Here is a 25,693-nt window from a genome sequence, read left to right as displayed (position 1 = left end):
AAATAATTAATCAATTTGTCTACAAAGATGATAGAGTTATCCTACCTTAGACCAGACCAGACCCGACCAGTATCCCAGCGACAATGTGAGGAAGGTTGCAAAGGCTCTGCATAGCAACAACAATGCTCCACTGAGGTGCCAACTATTAAAAAATTTTCCTTAATCATCATCATCCCCATGTAATTCCAATACCAAATGCCACAGTATTACCTGTTCACTGATATGAGAAAGCCCAACATAGAACACACATGCCAACTGTGACACAGTAAAGAGAAAAGACACTATGTTATGAGTTACCAGTTCCTTGTGTCAGTTTTGCATCCAAATGAAAAATTTAAAAACACCTACCAGTAAAAATAAAGTATTTTGTACAAGGGATCTTCTTTTTTCTGAAAGAAGTGTCACATGTTTATCCCCCTGAAGGATATATCTGTTAAGCAGTATGCAAAAGAGAAAAGGGCTCAATGTTCCCAAATACCAAATAAGTAAAAAATTGTTAAGTGTAAATTTCTCAAAAGAATTTATTAATTGTTCTCCATTGTGAACAAACAATTACAAAATTCATACAAAAACTACTTCCATTTAAACTCTCGCTAGAAAAAAAAGGACACGCAGACAAGAATGAGAGAAGCATTCTCAATGAACATTTCTGTCCACCTTCTTAGCCTCTCAGTAACATAAACTGAGAGAAGTTAGCTGCCAAGAGTTAGTGAAAATTCTTTAAATGTAGCAAATATTGTGTGAAAGAGTTTTGACTAATGAGGGATTTTTCTTCTGTGAGAGTGTCTTCTCAGCAGATTCTCCTTCCAATAACTGTTTTAATTGCAAAAGCAATCATTTAATAGGTCTCAACACATAATTTTTAAAAAATAATCATATTATATATTTTTGGTAGAAGTAAGCTACAACTTTCCTCTCTGTTCTTTGCAGCTTCTCCATAATGCCATGTATGAGTGTATTTGCAAAAATTGTTCATCATGTGCATTAGAAAAATATGGATGTGTGTGTGTGTCATTTAGTTAAAAAAAGAAGAAAGAAAACCATGCACTCGGTCCCACCACCACAATTCTGTTTGTAACTTTCCTCATAAATATCAAAATAATTAAATGGGGAAAGTCAAACTGTTTACCAACCAAGTCAAAACTCTTTCTCTACAAGAAACCATCTGTGCAAACCATGGTGCAGGAAAGGGAAAAAATCAACAATGACACATGATAAGCTGACCCCACAAGTGTTTCTAGCGAAAGCCAAATAGAACAAAAACATAGGCAACTAAACAAAATACCATATTAATAAGGAAAAAATGCGCTACAAAATACAAAGCTACTAGTTCTTGTGTATACACTTCCCAACTTTACCACTTATGAAGTAAAATGCACCCCTGTCTTTAAATATGAGGATGGTATGTCACATGTGAAAATAATAAGCAGTACAACAAGACACAGTGCTGTAACCAAACAAAGAACAAAAACATTTAGAAAAATCACTTAATGTCCTTTACAACATTTCAAATTAAAAAAATGATGACAATTTCATTTTCTCTACACAAGTTTCCAATTCACATAAAAGCTTCAAAATGATTGCCTCTGTTGAAGAACAGAAATAACTTTAAGTACTATATGAAGGATATATGTCAGCATCTGGCAAGAAACTGCATGTTAAAGAATGTATGGTTCACACATACTAACGTAACACCCAGAGCATTTTATCAGAAATAAAGATAATTTGGTAATTCTGAAATGCTGGCAGAAGTCATTGCACAGACATCATTCTAGTTTCTGGGTCTTGCCCTTTGGAATGCAGGGAGCTATCTATTATCACTGACAACATAAATCATGAAAATACTGCTGTCAAAAATGCAGTGTGTGCTATTTCTTAAACACAGTGAAATAACAACCGCTATTAACACTATAGGTGGGTTAATACCAAAGCTAGATGGGTTAAGACTGAAGCAGTATGGAACAACTGAGCAGCCGCTGTGGACAGACATACATATTAAAGTATTCAATTCCTTGACTACTATTACAAAATGTGAACCATACATATCAAACATGCTAACAGACCATGAAAACATGTCTTTAGAACCCAGAGCCAATGAAGATCATACAGAAATTTTAACAGCTGCACCCCTTCCAGCACCATTACACAACTAAATTGCTCAAAACGAACTATTTTAACAATAATTTTCACAAAAATTTTACAATTTTCATATATAAATATATCAAATGAGACAATAATGGCATGCCGTGCACACAGATTAAAAAAAAAATAAGGCTTATATTGTCATAAATTTTAGAACTCAACATATAAGACTACTGATTTACATTTCCCCTATAAACTACTGGCATTCATTAAAACAATGTGCAGATTGTCTGTCTGAAAAGTTTTACCATGGAAGATTTCCTTCCCCAAATCACGGTACTGTCACAGCCACTAATAATTATTCTGAATGAAACAGTTCAGCAGCCTGAATGAGGGAAGGGCAATGGAAATAACTCACTGTAAGGAAGTCCTGAAGACACTATTCTTATTTTCCATTGTTCTCTATGTGAAATCTCCAGTCTGACAACTCATATTAATGACACAAACTAAATCTTTCGTAAACTATCTAAAAGAAAAAAAAAATGAGGCACATGGCAATCCCACATGAGAGGATAAAAGCACAAGGACAAATTGCAGTTGATAAAGAATTGGTTGTTGTTACCGAATGGGATGGTTGGAGAAGAGGATGGCATGGATCCTTGGCCATTAAAGGTTTACATAAAAAATACTATATAGAGTACAATATTAATTAAGGTTAGAAGTAGTTAATATTAAGGCACAGTGTGATAAGAGTCAGGAGCATGAAACCACAAATTTAACATTAAGTCACCTGTTCCACATTAAATAGGAGGCAGTTTCGTACCCAATTCACATATATATTTATATATAAAAACACAAGGAACTCTTACTTGGGCAAATGTCTTGTTAGCATAAGGAAGACCCAAGCTGAAAATGTAATTTGTATCAGTCATATTTTGTACTGTCTTGTTATACAGCTGAAGAGCTGACCAGTAAGAAGTGCATTCATTTTCTAGCACACAAAAAGTCCAAGCTACTTTGATGTAATTACTAATCTATTTAGAAAGCGGTAGAAAGGCAGACAGCGCTGATAGAAGAGATCTTATGCTAAATGAAGGATTATGTACAAAAATATAAAATATTCTTATTAATTGACTTTGTTAAATGCATAACAAAATAGGTGTAAGGTCCACATTTTCAGGAACACTGTTATACAGCTGCCTCAGACTGACATTCAGAACATCTGGGAAGTACTAATCAAGAGGAATATCTCCGATTTAAGAAAAGTGTGACAACAGGAGTATTTCATTGAACTTTATCACTATTGTAGGGTCACTACAGCTCCAAGAGAAGTTTTGCCTATGGAGTTGAGACAATCTGGCTTACAACCAAGAGCAAGTTACATCAATGTGAAGAACTAAAGGGGGCCAAAACTGGAATGGCTTTGAAGATGGAATGGCAATAGTTAAAAGTATGTTCCTAGCTCCATCGTTAATAAGGGAACTAACCTGACCTCACATCAGTGCAATTACAACAATAACAACAGAATAATTATTATTTTGTTTCTAGCCACTACACACACCCAAGACCTCTTAAGGACCTTGTGAAACATGATTTGAAAATCTCTTGAAAAATGAAATAATAAACATTATGCAGAACAGAACTAAAATCTGTTCGTTCTATTTGAGGAATGTTAAGTACAGTATAATCTCTACAAATAACAAACTGGTCAGAGTAACATAATCCACTTAAAACAGGAATTCCTTTTTTTTTTCTGGACACAACCTATCAAAATTCTAATTGGAATGTTTAATGAACCATCATTTCCTTCCTCACACTACATCAAAAAGTTCACTGCGATACAGCTATATTGTTGTATCTGAAGATGATAAATAGCCTCAGACCAAAAGAGGAGTCATGAAAGTACACATTATTTAATATCTGCACACTTCCATTTTTAGGAGAAACATTTATACTGAAATAACCACTCCCTACATGTCATGGTCAAGTAACACTTATTTCGAACACACTATTTGGACGGACATGTAAAATTTATGTTTAAAAGTTCACCTATACCCTTTTAAACATACCAGTTTATTAATGCAGACACATAGAGACAAGAATGCTAAACAATGTATCACAAGAGGTGACATCTTTCAGGTACACTTGTCTCAACCATCAGCTATTCGTAAATTGATTACCCAAATATTGCAAATGAGTAGGCACGCAGTTTAAACATTTGCAATTTACACCTCATGTCAGAGAAACAATTGGCACACAAATCTGCAATTATTTATTCTATATCCAACCTTCCCTCCTCAACATTTCTGTCCTGCGGGAGGAATGAACACAAAAAAAGCGAGAATTTCATTTCTGCCATCTCTCTGTATTTATATGCCATATTAATATCACAATGCTGAATAAAATGGTGTCTGGTATGCCATAGCAGCAGCAGGGTGGGGCACAGAGGCTTGTGGATGGAAAACTGTCGTAGCACCACTTGTCGGTGGCTGCCACTGGCGTTTCACTCCTGCTCCCTGAAGGTCTGCAGGGAAAGCTTGCTCCCAGGACCGTTTTAAGCCCACAAGTGCAGCTGCAGCACCCATTCCTGGGCCTGATACCAACTGAGGCAACATGCCGTGAGGAGGCGGCGGGTGTTGAGCAGGTGCTTGGGGTGGAGGGTACTGAGGAGGGGCTGCCGCTTTATAAGGACTTGGAGCAGAAGGTGCAGGTGTTGCAGCCTGTGCCTGGAGAGCCACTGGCAATCTCGGTGGAACGTTCAGAAAAACGAGACCCGAAGTCATAGCAGGTGAAGTGCCAGGAAATGGAGAAGCATGATGAATCAATGGCGCGTAAACTGCTCCGGTAGGCGTGTGTAGGGCTGCCTTAGCACTGGTCGGAGGAGGGGGTAATGCAGGAGTGGAGGGCCCAGGTCCAGAGACCGCTGTCGGTCCACCTACACCCCCACCATTCATTTCGCCCCACGCACGTTTGGCGACTGCAGCCGCTGCTGCCGCAGCTGCGGCTGCTGCCTGAACGTGGGCTTGTGCTTGTGCCTGCACATGAACGTGAGCATCTGCTGCTATTGCAGCTACAAGCTGTTGCTGTTGCACTTGCTGCTGCTGTTGCTGTTGGTGTTGTGCTGCAGCTAACTGATTCATAAGCCAGAGGGGGTCACGGTGAGCTGCCGCAGCTGCCACAATGAGGGGGTGAGTTTCCCACGCAATCGGGCCTGCGGGAACAGCCTGTGGTGGAGGGAGGGCTGGTGGCAGAGCGTGTGTCGGAGTATGAGGGTGGGGCAACATACCGGGGGACAGCAATGCTGCCGCCTTGGCCGGTGATACAGCACTTGTTGGGATGCCTCCTGTCAGCACCAAGTTCATATCTTCCCCAGAGCACTGGAACACTTCGATGTACCGCTGCTTCTTGCCGAACGTCATGTAGCGGTGGTGTTTCTGCTGTGCCGACAGGAATGCACTTTGCTCCGAGTCCATCTGGATGAATGCCTCGCCAGACGGTTGACCCTGCGCAGTTTCACTTATTACAGAGTAAGCATTAACACACAAAAATGTGGTACTTGAGAGACAGAAGGATTAAGGAAGTCTAAAGAATCTATTGTAAGCAGTAAGTGTAGCAGCCACTGCCATTCACAACAAATCAGAATAAATAAGATGGAAATGAAAAATATTTAGATATTTTACCCTCTCAACTTTCGCCTTTTCATCAAATCTGTACTGTATACAGCGAAACCCCTCTTTTCTTCTTGTGAAGGTATTACTTTCAGGAAAATTTAAGTGGCAGGAAATTATTTTATAAAACACCAACTTGCCATATTATTGACTGTACTGCCCTTTTACTTTAAGCATTTTATCTTACATAGTTTTCATAATTCTTGAACACATTGAAACCCTCTACTTTTTTTACCAAAAAACTCAAAATTGTAGTTTGTTTAAATTTCACCTGGTGAAGTTTACATGTGGTTTTGTAATTTATAAATGTATTCTAAAATACATCTGCAGCAGAAACATTTTCTTTGCAATCAATTCTACATATTTATCTGCAATGTATGGTCCACCACTGTCACATCACTATCACACCAATGGTAACATTATCTACAACATGCATAACATCTTGCAGGGGACATTCCAACTGGAACTTCAACCTGATAGCAGTCACTATTTTTACCTGGATATGGCAGAATACAAAATCAAATGGGGGTAATGCACGAGTAGGTTTAATAATGAATAAAAAAAAGGAGTGCAGGTAAGCTACTAAAAACAGCATAGAGAACGCATTATTGAGCCCAAGATAGACACGAAGCCCACGCCTACTACAGTAGTACAAGCTTATATGCCAACTAGCTCTGCATATGACGAAGAAACTGAAGAAATGTATGATGAAATAAAAGACATTATTCAGGTAGTGAAGGGAGGCGAAAATTTAATAGACATGGGTGACTGGAATTCAGTAGGAGGAAAAGGGAGAGAAGGAAACGTAGTAGGTGAATATGGATTGGGGGTAAGAAATGAGAGAGGAAGCCGCCTGGTAGAATTTTGCACAGAGCACAACTTAATCAAAGGTAACACTTGGTTCAAGAATCATAAAAGAAGGTTGTATACATGGAAAAAGCCTGGAGATACTGACAGGTTTCAGATAGATTATATAATGGTAAGACAGAGATTTAGGAACCAGGTTTTAAATTTTAAGACATTTCCAGAGGCAGATGTGGACTCTGACCACAATCTATTGGTTATGAACTGTAGATTAAAACTGAAGAAACTGCAAAAAGATGGGAATCTAAGGAGATGGGACCTGGATAAACTGAAAGAACCACAGGTTGTACAGAGTTTCAGGGACAGCATAAGGGAACAATTGACAGGAATGGGGGAAAGAAATACAGTACAAGACGAATGGGTAGCTTCGAGGGATGAAGTAGTGAAGGCAGCAGAGAATCAAGTAGGTAAAAAGACAAGGGCTAGTAGAAATCCTTGGGTAACAGAAGAAATATTGCATTTAATTGATGAAAGGAGAAAATATAAAAATGCAGTAAATGAAGCAGGCAAAAAGGAATACAAACGTCTCAAAAATGACATCGACAGGAAGTGCAAAATGGCTAAGCAGGGATGGCTCGAGGACAAATGTAAGGATGTAGAGGCTTGTCTCACTAGGGTTAAGATAGATACTGCCTACAGGAAAATTAAAGAGACCTTTGGAGAGAAGAGAACCACTTGTATGAATATCAAGAGCTCAGATGGCAATCCAGTTCTAAGCAAAGAAGGGAAAGTAGAAAGGGGGAAGGAGTATATAGAGGGTCTGTACAAGGGCGATGTACTTGAGGACAATATTATGGAAATGGAAGAGGATGTAAATGAAGATGAAATGGGGGATACGACACTGCGTGAAGAGTTTGACGGAGCACTGAAAGACCTGAGTCGAAACAAGGCCCCTGGAGTAGACAACATTCCATTAGAACTACTGACAGCCTTGGGAGAGCCAGTCCTGACAAAACTATACCATCTGGTGATCAAGATGTGTGAGACAGGTGAAATACCCTCAGACTTCAAGAAGAATATAATAATTCAAATCCCAAAGAAAGCAGGTGTTGACAGATGTGAAAATAACTGAACTATCAGTTTAATAAGTCACAGCAGCAAAATACTAACGCGAATTCTTTACAGACGAATGGAAAAACTGGTAGAAGCCGACCTCGGGGAAGATTAGTTTGGATTCCATAGAAATATTGGAACACGTGAGGCAATACTGACCCTACGACTTATCCTAGAAGCTAGATTAAGGAAAGGAAAACCTACATTTCTAACATTTGTAGACTTAGAGAAAGCTTTTGACAATGTTGACTGGAATACTCTCTTTCAAATTCTAAAGGTGGCAGGGGTAAAATACAGGGAGCGAAAGGCTATTTACAATTTGTACAGAAACCAGATGGCAGTTATAAGAGCCGAGGGGTATGAAAGGGAAGCAGTGGTTGGGAAGGGAGTGAGACAGGGTTGTAGCCTCTCCCCGATGTTATTCAACCTGTATATTGAGCAAGCCGTAAACAAAACACAAGAAAAATTCCGAGTAGGTATTAAAATCCATGGAGAAGAAATAAAAACTTTGAGGTTCGCTGATGACATTGTAATTCTGTCAGAAACAGCAAAGGACTTAGAAGAGCAGTTGAAGGAATGGGCAGTGTATTGAGAGGAGGATATAAGATGAACATCAATAAAAGCAAAACGAGGATAATGGAATGTAGTCGAATTAAGTCGGGTGATGCTGAGGGAATTAGATTAGGAAATGAGACACTTAAAGTAGTAAAGGAGTTTTGCTATTTGGGGAGCAAAATAACTGATGATGGTCGAAGTAGAGAGGATATAAAATGTAGACTGGCAATGGCAAGGAAAGCGTTTCTGAAGAAGAGAAATTTGTTAACATCGAGTATAGATTTAAGTGTCAGGAAGTCGTTTCTGAAAGTATTTGTATGGAGTGTAGCCATGTACGACAGCAAAACATGGTCGATAAATAGTTTGGACAAGAAGAGAATAGAAGCTTTCTAAATGTTGTGCTAAAGAAGATTGCTGAAGATTACATGGGTAGATAACATAACTAATGAGGAGGTATTGAATAGGATTGGGGAGAAGAAAAGTTTGTGGCACAACTTGACTAGAAGAAGGGATCAGTTGGTAGGACATGTTCAGAGGCATCAAGGGATCACCAATTTAGTATGGGATGGCAGCGTGGAGGGTAAATATCGTAGAGGGAGACCAAGAGATGAATACACTAAGCAGATTCAGAAGGATGTAGGCTGCAGTACGTACTGGGAGATGAAGCAGCTTGCACAGGATATAGCAGCATGGAGACCAGGACTAAAGACCACAACAACAACAACAACAACACATGATAGGATAGATCCACTTCCTTACAGCAGCAGTTTGAGATGGTGGACTCCTTAACCTCCATCCAAGTCTCTGTTTTTTAGCTCAGAGCTTCCAGATTTGATACTTACAGAGCATCAGGTTCTTTCTAGGCACAACTGCACTGAATGCGTTCTGGACAATGATTTCCAATGGCATGTTTTGAAATAATGGTTAATGCCAAAATCTGAGGGTTGCAGCTTGCTGGTTCAGTTTGATGGCAATAATTCTAGCTGTAAAATTATGTTTTTAGAATGTGCAGTGAAACAATGCACCCCAGACGACATCTGCTATTATACGCTCACATTTTATGTCAAATGTATGAGACAATTTTTCAAAAAGCTCTGAAGACTACCACGTTTAAGCAATGTTTCCACATTTTTAAACAACGTGGTTATGTAATTTGCCATGCACAGAGTGGTTCATCTTTCCCGATTCATCAGCACTCTCAACTAAAATTACTGTGAGATGAACTTTACTGTGGTTTCTCTCTAGGGTAATTTTCAGCTTTAAAGGCAAGTGCCTTATTCAGAAGGGCACTGAAGAAGAGACTGGTTTAACTGATGTCGATAACTTATGATACACAATTATATGTAAATACTTTAAACTCAGCATTCTGCCATTCACTTCTACATTCACACTATTTTCTCCCCCAGACCACATTATACTGCTGCTTCAGCTTGTCAGTCCATCGTTAGAAGCAGAGAAATCCTTGACACTGGCCACCTTCAGCATCTTTTCATGTATCATCATCCCATTCACTGGGATGATTGAAGGACAAACTGTTTGAAACCAGTTTTTTTTCTTTTAATAATTTCCTGCAGATCCACATACTTTGAGTAACTGGCATATTTTTCCTTTTCACATTTGATTCTTTTTTATTTGCACTTTCCAATAAAAATCTTCTAAGTAGGGAAGATGTTAATTCCAGGAATGTAAAACTGAGAGTATCTCATAGTAGAAATTCTGGCACCATTTAAAGGTTCATTCACTATTATTCAGAAGACAAAAACTATGATTTCACTAATCAACAACTTGAGTGAATTTCTGTTGATATTTTTCCTGTTTCTGCCTTTCCATTACGATTTGCTTTACAAGGGGAGAGAAGACAAAGCATAATTTATTCCATACATTTTTTCAAGCTGGCATATTACCTATAAGCTTATTCTCTCAGTCTCTTATTGAAATGATTATGATCACAGGGTCTGAAATTTATTTTCAATAACTGGACAAATAGCCAAAATAAAACACATTCATGATAGATAATCAAAATTAATACATTTGAAATTAAGATCAGCAGCTGCAGCATTTTAGTAATACTGTAATACCTTCAGTAAAATAATTCATTGCCAATGTAATTCATCATTAATTCTGAGTATTTCTCTCGGTAAATTAAAGTTGTTAAACCCCTCTATAAGGTGATAGGAGAGATATCTGTAACTAATGAGCTATTTCACTACTCACACTTTCCATAATTTTTTAGACAGTGGTGTCGTTGTTGAATAGTTTCCCATCTGAGTAACAATAATATCCTCAGTAATCACAATTGGGATTTCTGAAGAACTGCTCAGTTGAGAATTCCTTTACACAATCACTAACAAAACTTTACAAGCATTAAATAACAAAATAGTATGAACTGGTATTTTCTTTGATGTATCTAAAGCATCTGACTGTTTGAATCACAAAAAACTGTGATTTTATGTAACTGACATTATAGCCCACCAATGGATAATGTTGTCTAGAAACAGAAGACTGCAGTATTTTTACTTAAAAATTCATCTAATGTAAGCAGGGGTGATTTTTCTGAATGAGGAGATATCACTCCCACGGTTCCACAAGGCTCAATCTTACATCTGCTATTCTATCTAATACATAATGACCACAATGAGTTCTTTTTGCAGATGACTAGAACTGTAATCAATCCAAACAAATATACAATAACAGAATAAATAGTAAATAATGTTCTTAAAAATAACTGAGTGGTTTTCTGCAAATGGTCCCTCTCTTTATCTTATCTAAAAAACACAAGATAATCAGTTCTGCACATCTTGAGGCAATACACCAATGATAAGTGTAACACATGGTGCAGAAATAATAACTTGGTGTGAAGTTCAGAAATTTTAGTTGTCAATATTGTTGTTGCCCATTTTGTAGTTGTCCAAAAACATACATTATGGAACTCTTATAACAATTCAGTTCAGCCACATTTCTGCTTCAAATCATAGTAAACCTTGAGGAGAGAGAAAGCAGTAAATTGTCATTTTGTGTATTTTCATTCAATAATGGCATATGGAATACTTTTCTTTCTTTAAGAAAGGGAGTCTTCATTACTGTGCAAGGAATTATGTACTTTGACTACTGCTTCACTGTATATTGATTGCAGCATGAAGCTCGTTGTAAATAATCCACTACTGATCAAAATGAACTCTGATCTACACGATTACAATTCCACATGAAAAAGTGATGTTCATTATTACAAATTAAGGTCATCTTTAGCAGAAGAAGGGGTCCACAGCATTGTCACCATAATTTTTGATCAGTTATGAAATTATGAAAAATGTCTGACAGGCGTCTAGTTAAATCTGAAAACAAAGTGAAACTGTTGATCCTTGACAGCTCCTATTCCACAGAAGAATTTCTGTTTTTATTGTGTGTAAAAGGTGCTGAGCTGCAATTATTAATCTGTATTTTTTTAAAAATAAAACAGAACAACTGCTAACAAGCAGTTAACTTATTGTCATATTTATATGATTGTGTAATGTGAATGTAAAGCAACTCGTTCCACATCATCTTGATTAATTGTATAACTGATTATTGGAACAAACCAACCAATTAACCCTCCAACCAACCAACATGAATGGTTGTCATTTTGCACTCACAAAGCCACAATCACTCATTTTTATTTGCTATTCATACTACTTGTTCACAGACTTCATTTCATCATCAAAATATGTTGGAACTTACAAGATGTCTATCTATCCTTATATAACAGACAGTAACTATCTTTTGCTTCTGCATATATTTTTGTGTTACACATTCATCAATGTAAAAGGTGTCAACAGAAATTTAACATTATTCTAGACAGATAGCTACTGTACAGTGCATGGCAGATATTCATAGATCAAAAAGTGTGAAATCAACGAAGTTTCAGAACTTTGAAATGAGTATGAACTTCAATCTACTTATGGTCCTGCAGGAAACAATGTCATTTTCTAAACAATACAGTACACAGCAAAGGGATAGAGAAGAATCTGTGAGGTGGTTAGCAAATCCTAGACAATACAGAATCTCAAATGAAACACACTGAAGTGCAGCCTGTATCTACAGAACACAAACTAAAGATATATAACAACATTTAAATCCTATTTCTGGAAAATGCCTAGGATGTTAAGAATGAGAAATCACAAGTAACATTTGATGGTTAAAGTAAGCCACATTAAAGATTTTGATACCAAGATTTCTGCAATTGTGAACAGGTTATAGATCCACTGAACTACAAAAAAAAGCAATAAATTAGTGCTGTTCTTACAAGGATTATTGTATCAAAGTTCCAAAAGTGGATATCTTAATCTTGATACCTTTCCATCTAAAATACAGGAAAATTTGTTTAAGGTAATTACTTTTAAAATAAAAAAAAAAAAAAAAATGGTCCAACTTGTGACCTTTCTGACACTTTAGTATGTTGTGTGTATAAGTACCATCTTAAAGTATCATGTTTTATGGTAGCTACTATGCCACAAAACATCACCTCACACTTACAGAATCCATACTGTAGTTACAAGTGGATGTTTCACATATTTATACATCCAATTTGTCGTTATTTTGGATGTATCTCTCTCTTCCTTGTGGCATCAGCTAAATAATAAACACAAAAAATTGTTGAACAATATGCTGTACAACAAATTGTCACCTTTTATCCAATGAACATTAAGGTAACACAAATAATTTGTCAGTCACTTCATTTACTGTTACTTATAACTATTTTACTGTGAGCTGATTTAAAATAATGTTGACATGCACTTAAATGATTAAGCTGATCACATGTCATGTAATACATTTGCCTTAAAATAAAACATTTCTGCTCATGGTATAGTGATACAGCCAACAAGACAAGTGTAATTTAAATAACAGTGCCAATTAACACTGTATACAAAGCTTCATATTATCTAAATGCCATATTTATTTTTTTAAGTCATTTTTATGCACCACCAATTGGATTCAGACCTATGGCAGGTCTTGGTGGTAGACACACACAATTTTCTTTCACTAATTATGATCTTCATCATACTACCTTTACAAAATATATTGGTGCAATTTTTTCTCATCTACTTCTGTTCAGGAAGCATAGCATCTGTTGGAAGGGGAATAGGCTACTGACTGTGCAATGTCTCTCCAGTTTCCCACATTCTTTACACTGTGTAAGTAACACAAAGCAAAAATATCTGAGACTAAATATTATATTAAGTGGAAGTAGCAAGTCTTACCTGTGCATTATAGACCATATGGACCCCTTGAAAGACAATACTTTTGGCATGTTCTCCCAGAAATTCCAGTATATGTTCAACCTGAGCTTCATACGGAAGCCCTCGCAGTCTTATGCAGTCTTTCCGAGTCCCGGAAGTAATAATGTGCTGAGGGAGTAAAGGCACTTGTGGAATTTGCGCTATTAGTGGCTGTTGCTGCTCATACGTTTTAGGATCCATGGATCGATTCAACACCTGTGACAATGAAAAATTGAACAAAATTTGATAAAAACATTTAAATAGTCATTTCTTAAGACACTGCTAATTGAAAGTGATAACTGTCAGATTGATAACAGGGTTCTAGTAAATACCGTCAAAACACATTTGTGGGGAATTCATGAAGTTTGCAGGAAAGCCATTTACATAATTTTAAAAATTAAATATCGTGTCCCAAAGTCATAGAGAACCGCGGCACAAATGTATTTTGCGAGCCAAGTGTCATTAAATCGACTGTTTATCTTGTTGACATCGTAATATTTTGTCTCCTACCACACGATGCTGCTTTGTAAGAAATGAAACATACTTCGTGCTTTACGCTCGCGCTGCATATGAAAAAAAAAGAAAGATTTTGAGCAGAGCAACCGAAAGTGTTGCAGAAAACAAATTGCTGTGTTGTTAAACGTAAGGATACAGTCGTATGTTCCCCGATCGTTGGCAGTTTCCTCAGCCGTAAGAAACCGTGCCATCCAAGGTCGTACAGAAGAAGGCTGACAGAATGGGAAACACTTGTCATACCACGTACTTGATCGAATATGTGCAGAGTTTCCCGCAAAACGAATATCGGCCGCCATGGCGCCTACATAAGCTGCCCGGACGCCCCATTCTCCTGCTATCACAGTCGAGCCGTTTAATGACGCCTAATGCGTGCTGGATCTCTCATCTCTGACGTCACCGCAAGTGGCCTGCTGCGTGGCGGTACACTGCAGGCAAGCGGGCGTTCCTACCGACCTTTTCCTCACCATATCCCAAGTTCCCTGTCCTGCTTCCTTCCATCATCTGGCTGTAAGGTGAACTGAACAAGATCCGATTAAGAGTTAATCAGTCTACTCTGCATCTTAACTATCGAAGGCCTCGAGCTTTTCATGCTTCAAAGCTGTCTCTTCCTTATTTCCGCTTCTTCCTATAGGTCTCGTTACTCTGCTCCGCGAGGAAAGCACTACAAGGCAGGGGCCTACACGATATTCTCAGCTTTGGACGTCTTGTAGCAGTAATAATAATAATAAAGTTATGTTTGCACAATATCAGGCAGTCATGCAGTACTTACTAACAAAAAGACAGTCACGTTGCTCTAAACCTGAGGGAAAATACAGTACGAACTGGCAACCCGCGCGGTCTCAGGCGCCTTGTCACGGCCCGCGCGGCTCACCCCGTCGGAGGTTCGAGTTCTCCCTCGGGCATGGGTGTGGGTGTTGTCCTTAGCCTAAGTTAATTTAAGTAGTGCGTAAGCTTAGGGACAGTTGATCTCAGCAGTTTGGTCCCACAAGACCTTACCACAAATTTCCAAATTTTCCATCTGTTGAGGGGGGGGGGGGGAAGAGAGAGAGAACATGAACAGGCAACTGACAAATAGAAAATGTAACGTAATGCAGTGGGCATAAACAGGTAAAAAAATTCTTTCGCTACATGGCGGGCGACCCAACGATGAATAGGTGTCAGTGATAACTAGAGACCGGATTATATACATTTGCATGTTGCATATGCATCTGCATCTGCATCTGCATATTTGGTTCCTTTTCACCGGTTATTGTATATTTTAACTAAAAACGAGTGACGATGCATATTTCCGCTCTATGTTTATAATATTTTAAACATTTAGACGGACGATATTTAGCTCGATCTAGTTTTGATGTCTCACAGATTGACCGCGACCTTGAATTGCGTGCAATCGCTAACCGAGAGGCCACTGCCTAGCGAAATCATAACAGAAAAGAAACAGGAGCAGAGTCAATTCTCCTGCGCCCGCGCCCCCGGTTAAACCCCTCCGCTGCCATACTATAAGCGTCGGCAACTATCTATTGAAATAAAGTACGCAAGCTTTTAGTCGCATGTCCAGTTTCTGTTTAGCTTTCTATTTACTCGTACACAGATGAACGTTTTTACGAAGTGTAGTGTGTGACATCTTGTGCGCCTTACCACACACACACACACACACACACACACACACACACACACACACACACACAGACAGACAGACAGACAGACAGACCAGCATGTCAAGACAACTCTTCATATCGCAGGAATTTTGAAGAAAGATTCAAGACAACAACTTCTGACAGCAGCAAGTCAGATTTGTCCAAAGGTAACCAAAAAAGTCGGTTTAACATGGATCTATGTGAAGCATTTACTGCAAGCTATATTCTTCACAAACTTGCAAATCCTATCCTCAAAGGCTACCTGCGCAAATATTGTTTAAATCAAAATATATCAGATGAATCACCACTGGGTAAAAATTACATACCGACAGTTTACGTAATTAGAAGAAATACACAATGATATCAAGGACAGAATTATCTGGATTTCAGTTGACGAAATCCAGACAATGTGGCCATTACATTGAAAATTTAATTGTTAGTGCTGTAAAAGAAGAGCCGCCTCCTCCCTATTTAGCGGCCTGCACAGAGGTTGAAATTAGAATCTTCTGCAGATGAAAGGGTGTTAGTATTTATTTCAGATGCTGCTCCTTTTATGATCAAAGCAGGAAAAGCCCTCTGAGTATTTTATTCCAATTTCATTCATGTGACGTGCTTTGCTTACGGAGTACATCGCCTTTCTGAAGAAGCACGTTCCACGTGTGTGAATGTAAGTAAACAGATTTCATCCACAAAGAACGTGTTTCTAAAGGCTCCTGCTCGCATCAAAACCTACAAAGAAAAACTAGCAAATGTGCCGTTACCTCTCGAACCAGTGGTAACTAGTTGGGGTACGTGCGTCAAAACTGTGTTTTAGAATGAACATTTCGAGACTACTAAATGGTAGCAAACGACTTCGTTAGTGCAGAGGCTTTGGCAGTTTGCTAGTGCAAGGAAGCTTTTAATGACTCCGGTATTTTAAAAAAAGACATTGCTGTGACTGGCTTTCAGGGTGAACATTTACCAGAAACAATAAGTGCCAACAAACCACTCAAATTCAAATACTGCCCAGTTACCTCAGTTGATGTAGAACGGTCTTTTTCTGCTTATAAAAATGTTTTGAGTGATCGAAGATACAGTCTTACTACCGAATATTTGGAACGGTACTTGGTTGTATAAGCTCACAATAGTAGAAAAATGTAAAATAAATTGTAAATGATGCTTTGGTCCAATAGTATTAATTAAAAGTTCGTGCGGTTCAAAAAAATTCACAATTGTATGTTGCTTTTTAAATTAAATATTACGGGGTTTTGGGCGTGCCCCTCTGCGTGTGATACAATCTGGAAATTGGGCCCATACATATCGATCGTTTCGCCACGACTCACTCGCATCGCATCAGCCTGCTACTGACAACTATAGCAAAGAAGGAACAATTCTGGAACACGGAATGAGTCCCCATTTTGCAAATTTTTAAAAATTAATCCCAGAAAGGCCTCCTTACTAACCTATACCAGAAAGTCTTCAGAAAATGATACCAGCGTTCTAAATGTACCGATTTTTTGTTGGCCGGCGATCTCCCTCGTAATTGATATGCACAGGTTCGACTTTGAGATCTAATGCACACAGTAACTACCATGTTTTTTATTATTTGATTGCATATTTCGACACTTTTCATGCATATCTGAAGGTTTTTATGATGCATACAATCCGGTCTCTAGTGATAACCAATCGCAGCACGGCGCCAGCAGGGGTTGAAGGGGGTGGGAGGGTGGGATGCAGGGAGGGGGAGAGCAAGGAAGGGGGCAGTAATCCTAATGAAAATTCGTCCAGTTTACGAACATGAAATACGAAGGCCGCAAGACTAGGATTTTTGTGTCCTAAAATACAGCGAAAATAATTACTAAAATGACCTGAAAATATCGATGAATTACGTAAAAATTATATAAATTATATGTAAAGTTAGTTATAAAAATAGCTAGAGTAGTGAAAAATTTTGTAGGGGGTTGAGTCTTAAATTATAAAAAAAACTACTTATTTCAAATCGCCATTTGCTGAAACAACTGGAGTGTGCATTCTGATATTTTCCTATAGTTTCAAAAACGTATCTACGAAATAGAAGATCAACACATGAATATGGACAGTTAAGTTTGGCACAATATTGGTGCACAATATAAATATATATCTTTCAATACCATTAACTGGAAAGATATAACAACAGTAAGCGACGAGACAACGACAATGAGATGAGGTAAGTTTATTGCCATTGTGCACGAGTACGTTTTCGAGCAACATCGTTACGTTTTTCCCAGAGGCACACGTACTGTTTGCTCTTGCCATCATTAAAGGAGTGAACTGTTTGTTAAACACAAAACTATAAAAATGAAGTAAATTGTTAAAATAGTACAACAATATAGAAAATTAAGCAAAATTACATTTACATTTCTAAAGTCAGAATTTCCGCAGCTCGTGGTCTGACGGAGGCGTTCTCACTTCCCGAGCACAGGGTCCTGGGTTCGATTCCCATCGGGGTCAGGGAGTTTCACCTGCCCCGAGATGACTGACTGGGTGGTGGTGTGTCTCTCTATCGTCGTCAGTCATTCCCATTACAGTCGGAAGAAGGCAACGGCAAACCACCTCCATTAGGACCTTGCATAGTACGGCGGTTGCAGGTCTCCCACATCGTTCCCATACGCTCTGTCAAGAAGGATGGGACTTCATTTCCATAGTCAGAATATTTGGGATTTTAGTACTTTGTAACAATGCGTGGCTCATACGAAAAAAAAAAAAAAATGAACTGAAGCTGCCGATCGAATGAGTGACAAAACAACCACGTAAGTAAGCGGTCTGTGTCTGCATCTCCATGCCATTAAATGGTGCATGGCGGAGGGGGCCTTGTGCCACTACTAGTCATTCTTATCCCGTTACACCCGCAAATGGAGGAGGTAAAGACGACTGTCTATGCCTCCGTATGAGCCCTAATTCCTCTTGTCTTGTCTTTACGGACCTTACACGAAGTGTAAGGCAGTAACCGAAGCTGACCATTCGCCTTCCCTTCTACCGACGTTAAGTGCTCGTTCCATTTCACATCGCTTTGTAACGTTTTCGAATATTACAGAATTGATTTTCCTAGTCACTTGCATTAAATTTAAATTTTTCTACATTAGAACATGTTCCCATTAACCACACCAACTAGAAATACTGTATATGTCATCTCTTATCTTCCTCCATTCACTCATCGACGACACCTTCCCGCAAACCACATCAGCAATCAGCAGCAGATTGCTGCTCACCCTGTCCGTCCTCATAACATTCAGATACGTACAAGAGCGGTTCTACCACAATTCCATGAGCACTCCTGACCATACCCTTGTTTCTGATGAATACTCGCCGTCGAGGACCACGTGCTGTGTTCTATTACTTAAGAAGCCTTCCAGCTACTTACATACCTGGGAATTTATTCCTTACGTTCTTATCGCCGTTAACAGTCTGCAGCGGGGCACCGTGTCAAAAGCTTTCCGGAAATCTAGGAGTATGGAATTTACCTGTTACCCTTCGCCGTGGTTCGCAGGATATCGTGTGAGAGAAAAGCACGCCGACTTCCACACGCGTGATGCCTCTTAATCCATTGTTTTGTGTCTCGCAGATATTTATTATATTCGAAGTCAGAATGTGCTCAAGCCTTCTGCTGTAAACCATTGTTAAGGATACTGGTCCGTAATTTTTTGCGGATTCGTTTTTTTACCCTATTGTGTGTAAGAGTCACCCGCACTTTCGAGTAGTCGCTTACGACTTTGCACTTGGCGAGAGATTCACAATAACGACGACGAGTACCGTCTGTAAAACTGAATTGGGATTCCATCCAGATCTGGCTATTTATCTGTTCACAACTCTTTCATTTGCTTTTCTTTCGCCTGATCAGACTGGTCGACGAGTGACTGGATGGAGGCCTTCGACACAATTGTTATTTTTCATAGTACCAGGATTTTCCAGTGTTTTCGGCAACGGATTTCGCTAATGAGGCACATAAGCATGACGGTGGAAGTAATTCTATGCTTCATGTATTGCTCTTTTTACACAAGCACTAATTCTATTAAGTAGAAATCAATCTACTTAATGTACGATTCTTTTTTCCATGTAGCATCTGAAAAAAAGTCGCAGTGTGTTTCACGTGCAATGACCAAATAGGCTTCCGCTATTAGTCGAGGGTGCAAGTGAGTGGCAAAATAATGGCTACCAAATCGTGCGCCACAGCCATGTAACTACATAATCATCTACAAGAAATATTAAGTTCGCGGTACACAGATACAAGGTCACATAACGCGAGGCGTATCATGGCACCCGGTGGGCATGAACTCATATCCAATGAAAGCACCATAGCAGTAACTTTGGAAAACCGTATTTTTTAGGAAGGGTAAGAAAAATTTGGAGAAGTACCAGAAGGTGTATCGAGCTGAAACGACACTGTTGGCAAATGAAGCTGATTCTCCTTTTCACAGGTATGTCGTTTAAAAATCAATTCCGTCACCCCTTCGCACTGCGACTCGCCTTACACCATGACGTCCGTGGCTGAAGTACATCGGGCCTCGACTGCTAATATTGTGCAATACTGTTGCCCACCTATGGGTAAGGTTGAAGACTGTATATCTTTGTCAGCTCCGTCCCGTATGTCAAGACTGTTTATGTAGTGCGATTTGTCGTGTAAACAGAATTGTGGAAATGCATCGGAATCAGCTAAGCACACGTCCGCTTTTAAAATTATTGGAATTCTATAGGGGTATGCCGGCCATATACTGCGTAAAATCCAACGGAAAAAAACGCGCAATACGATCAGTTGTCCAAATACAGAGGTAAGTATTGAAAAGTAGATAGGGTTCCGTTAATTACGTAAGAAGTTACATTCATTCAGGGCGAATTAAGGAAGGCGCTAACTTGAAAGAATAGTGTCTCGAAAGACAGTGTCCTTTTTCTGTATCATAAGTAATTTAACTGATGAAAGGAGAAAATGTAAAAAAGCAGTAAATGAAGCAGGCAAAAAGGAATACAAACGTCTCAAAAATGAGATCGACAGGAAGTGCAAAATGGCTAAGCAGGGATGGCTAGAGGACAAATGTAAGGATGTAGAGGCTTACCTCACTAGGGGAAGATAGATACTGCCTACAGGAAAATTAAAGAGACCTTTGGAGAAAAGAGAACTACTTGTGTGAATATCAAGAGCTCAGATGGAAACCCACTTCTAAGCAAAGAAGGGAAAGCAGAAAGGTGGAAGGAGTATAGAGGGTCTATACAAGGGCGATGTACTTGGGGACAATATTATGGAAAAGGAAGATGATGTAGATGAAGATTAAATGGGAGATACGATACTGCGTGAAGAGTTTGATAGAGCACTGAAAGACCTACGTCGAAACAAGGCCCCGGGAGTAGACAATATTCCATCAGAACTACTGACAGCCCTGGGAGAGCCAGTCCTGACAAAGCTTTACCATCTGGTGAGCAAGATGTATGAGACAGGCGAAATCCCTCAGACTTCAAGAAGAATATAATAATCCCAATTCCAAAGAAAGCAGGTTTTGACAGATGTGAAAATTACTGAACTATCAGTTTAATAAGTCACGAATGCAAAATACTAACGCGAATTCTTTACAGACGAATGGAAAAACTGGTAGACGCCGACCTCGGGGAAGATCAGTTTGGATTTCGTAGAAATATTGGAACGCGTGAGGCAATACTGACCCTACGACTTATCTTAGAAAAAAGATTAAGGAAAGGCAAACCTAGATTTCTAGCATTTGTAGACTTAGAGAAAGCTTTTAACAATGTTGACTGGAATACTCTCTTTCAAATTCTGAAGGTGGCCAGGGTAAACTACAGGGAGCGGAAGACTATTTACAATTTGTACAGAAACCAGATGGCAGTTATAAGAGTCGAGGGGCCTGAAAGGGAAGCAGCGGTTGGGAAGGGAGTGAGACAGGGTTGTAGCCTCTTCCCAATGTTATTCAATCTGTATACTGAGCAAGCAGTGAAGGAAACGAAAGAAAAATTCGGAGTAGGTATTAAAATCCATGGAGAAGAAATAAAAACTTTGAGGTTCGCCGATGACATTGTAATTCTGTCAGAGACAGCAAAGGACTTGGAAGAACAGTTGAACGGAATGGATAGTGTCTTGAAACGAGGATATAAGATGAACAACAACAAAAGCAAAACGAGGGTAATGGGATGTAGTCGAATTAAATCGGGTGGTGCTGAGGGAATTAGATTAGGAAATGAGACGCTTAAAGTAGTAAAGGAGTTTTGCTATTAGGGGAGCAAAATAACTGATGATGGTCAAAGTAGAAAGGATATAAAATGTAGACTGGCAATGGTAAGGAAAGCGTTCCTGAAGAAGAGAAATTTGTTAACATCGAGTATAGATGTGTCAGGAAGTCGTTTCTGAAAGTATTTGTATGGAGTGTAGCCATGTATGACAGCAAAACATGGACGATAAATAGTTTGGACAAGAAGAGACCAGAAGCTTTTGAAATGTGGTGCTACAGAAGAATGCTGAAGATTAGATGGGTAGCTCACATAACTAATGACGAGGTATTGAATAGGATTGGGGAGAAGAGGAGCTTGTGGCACAACTTGACTAGGAAAAGGGATCGATTGGTAGGGCATGTTCTGAGGCATCATCAAGGGATCACCAATTTAGTACTGGAGGGCAGCGGGGAGGGTAAAAATCGTAGAGGGAGACCAAGAGATGAATACACTAAGCAGATTCAGAAGGATGTAGGCTGCAGTAAGTACTGGGAGATGATGAAGCTTGCACAGGATAGAGTAGCATGGAGAGCTGCATCAAACCAGTCTCAGGACTGAAGACAACAACAGGTTTAGCTTTATGCAAAAGTATATCAAAGGAGCCAGGGTCCACCACAGAAATTCCAATAATCATTCCGCTCTCTCTGTAAATTTTCCTCCGTTCACTCATCTCCCGCCCGAGGGCTGCCGTCCACGAAGTTTGCAGCCGGCCGCCAGCACATTGCCCAACACTGCTGCTGCAGCGAGCAGAGCCTCACTTCACTCACCTGCTGCACCTCGGCCGTGGTGCTCCTGAAGAGCTCGATGTAGCGCGAGCCGATGAGCTCGCGGTGCTTGCTGAGCGCCTTGGCCGCGTCCTCCTCCTGCGCGAACAGCACGAACGCGTCGCCCGTGGCCCGCCCGTCGGGCTTCTTCACGAACAGCACGCCCTCCTCGTCGTCCATCACCTTGCACGAGTTCTCACCAGACTCGAAGAACTCCAGCTGCAATTTTTGTGTGCGAACAGCAGCTACACTCACACGCAACTAGACAATGATGATGTATTATGAGGTTACCGTCGCTGCATCTACAGCGATACGAGAACAAATACAATCTCTGACAAGAGAAGCTCCCCATCGCACCCCCCTCAGATTTAGCTGTAAGTTGGCACAGTGGATACGCCTTGAAAACCTGAGCACAGATCAATCGAGGAAACAGGAAGAAGTTGTGTGGAACTATGAAAAAAAAATAAGCTAAATACACAAACTGAGTAGTCCATGCGCAAGATATGCAACATCAAGGATAATATGAGCTCAGCAGCGCCGTGGTCCCGTGGTTAGCGTGAGCAGCTGCGCAACGAGACGTCCTTGGTTCAAGTCTTCCCTCGAGTGAAAAGTTTAATTTTTTATTTTCAGACAATTATTATCTGTCCGTCCGCCCGTCCGATGCGAGGTAACTGCGCCGTAGTATGGGGACGCTACACCCAAACAACATATTCCTGCCATGTGACGCACATGCCGTCACCAGTGTCGTATATAATATATCAGATGTGTTTCCTGTGGCGGAATCGGTTGACCTATGACCTTGCGATCAAATGTTTTCGGTTCCCACTGCAGAGGCACGTCCTTTCGTCTACTAATCGCACGGTTTTGCGGTGCGGTCGCAAAACACAGACACTAAACTTATTACAGTGAACAGAGATCTCAATGAACGAACGGACGGATCATAACTTTGCGAAAATAAAATGAGTAAACTTTTCGCTCGGGGGAAGATTTGAACCAAGGACGTCTCGTTCCGCAGCTGCTCACGCTAACCACGGGCCACGGCGCTCCTGAGCTCACACTGTCCTTGATGTTGCCTATCTAGCGCATGGACTACTCAGTTTGTATATTTTGCTTATTTTTTTCGTAGTTCCACACAACTTCTTTCTGTTTTCTCGACTGATGTGTGTTCAGTTTCTCAAGGCCTATCCACTGTGATAACTTATAACTAAATCTGAGGGGGGTGCGATGGGGATGTTCCCTTGTGAGGTGCGCCAGCGCGCAGCTAAGCATTTCTGGGCTCAACGACAAATTTTGTTGTCGGTTGCTTTTCAGCACCCGCCAGTGTGGCAGTCGAAGTTGAGTCTAAAAGATGTGGTCCGTCGTTCGAGGAAACTCGGTCGGTAGCCGTGTAGTCTACTGAATTTCATGGCCGTGTGTCGGAAGAATGTTAAACAGTAATTCGCTACTAGGAAACGTCGTCGAAGACTGAAGCATTCGTGAAAGTTGAAATTTTATTTTGATCTCGTGGCACGATTTTGTTACTGTAATTTAATAAAATCCTTCGACAAACGAGATAATGAACTACATGCGACATCTCGATCAACTGTGCTTAATGAGCTCCACCCAACCGATCATCAACTAACCCCAATGACGAGACAATCTACAGTCGACAAATATATGGGTCTTTATCAACAAAAGAGGACGAGCCTCTCAATTGGCGACCTTTGGCGTGTCACGGGAATGTTGTTGAAAGGTACTGTTGGATTACAGTAAAAAAAAATGATGTAACTGAACGCTGATAAAATTTCAACTTTCACGAATTCTTGAATCTTGGACGACATTTCCTACTTACGAACTACTGTTAAATATTCTTCCGACAAGAGATCGTAAAATTCAGCGACTATTTCGCTGTTGACAAGAGTACTCAGGACCGCCCTCATCTGTACACTCAACTCGACCGACTACCGCGCTCTCACAAAACAGACAAAAGTAGAACTCTTGGTAGGGCCGACCGATGCTTAACCGCACGTTAGTGCACCTCACCTAAGAGATTCTACTTTCTCTCGTATCGATCGAAGTGCAGCAACGAAGACCTCACAGCATGTACGCATGGAGATGCTGCGTGTGTTGCAACAAATTACTCGAATTTCCAGCTTATTTGCGAATCTGCTCCCACTGAAGTTCCTTTATTGCAAATGAAATTCCAAAAGCTTCGTCACTTATACGCATACTACCCAGAGTAACTTCACAGACGCATGGAGGGCGTCAGTGAGCTTACAAAGAAGTGTGCCAGCCACAAGGGCTACAACCGATTAACAGTGGTTTAAAAATACGGTACTATTTCTGCTCTACCACCCGTCAAGGTCTTTTATCTGCACAAAAAAGTGCATTGGATACAATGGATGTTTGAAGACAACATACTCTAAGGTACGCACAAGCTGCTAAGAAATCACTACAGTTTGACAGTTGTAACCAACAGATTAATATGGGACGTAAATGAGGTGTTATTTGGCAAACAGCTCAACATTTGCTTGACACTGAATATTAACATATGCATAACTTGCAGTGCAGACTAAAATTCTCCAAAATAGAAACTGCTATGTCCAATTGTGGACTTTGTATGAAATGATTATAACACAGAGGAACAGAACAGCGCTCGCTTTTAATACTGGACTACCGCACTACCGAGAAGCAGAAAATGAGGCAGCATGTACACATTGGCCTTGTTATCCTTGGATACTGCTCATTCCACTGTGTTTCAACAGTTTAATTGAGAATATGAAATTATTTCGCAACCCGTGTACAACTAACCAACATTCTCTCTCGATGCATTGCCGACAAATAGGACCTCTCTGCTAGATGTTCATGTGAAGAATTTCTATTCAGAATGCAGTTTGTTCTGAATAAGCAGAATGGCTCGCAATTTTCTTATTCTCGTGCCAGACTTTATACGTAAATGTTTACTGAGGGTTCTGACACTGTCCGAGATTTCTCATTGGAACTTAAAATATTTCTCCAGAGAATCTGCTGGTCGTCTGAAGTATGCGAAGTCGACATTGTAAGCTTTAAGTTTTCCTTTCGCAATAAGCGACACC

The 25,693-nt window shown here is 39.8% G+C and overlaps 1 protein-coding gene across 6 annotated transcripts in view; it reads right to left on the bottom strand.

The window, feature by feature from the left end:
• Nucleotides 1-25,693, bottom strand: part of LOC126416387 (RNA-binding protein fusilli) — a 489,380-nt gene that overhangs the window by 24,114 nt on the left and 439,573 nt on the right. For 4 of the 6 annotated variants that reach the window (XM_050084075.1, XM_050084072.1, XM_050084076.1 and 1 more), the window contains exons 10-12: nt 22,623-22,838; nt 13,457-13,690; nt 5,369-5,585 (exon numbers count right to left, since the gene is read on the bottom strand). In XM_050084075.1, coding sequence (XP_049940032.1) covers nt 5,369-5,585; nt 13,457-13,690; nt 22,623-22,838 — 667 coding nt within the window. Of the gene's footprint in view, nt 1-503; nt 5,586-13,456; nt 13,691-22,622; nt 22,839-25,693 lie in introns of those variants that run through there. The other 2 variants (XM_050084071.1, XM_050084070.1) reach the window with 1 other exon arrangement.

Source organism: Schistocerca serialis, chromosome 8 (assembly GCF_023864345.2).
Source record: "Schistocerca serialis cubense isolate TAMUIC-IGC-003099 chromosome 8, iqSchSeri2.2, whole genome shotgun sequence".
Lineage (NCBI taxonomy): Eukaryota > Metazoa > Arthropoda > Insecta > Orthoptera > Acrididae > Schistocerca > Schistocerca serialis.
The sequence above is the reverse complement of the archived record's forward strand: the minus strand, read 5'-3'. Positions and strand labels throughout refer to the sequence as shown.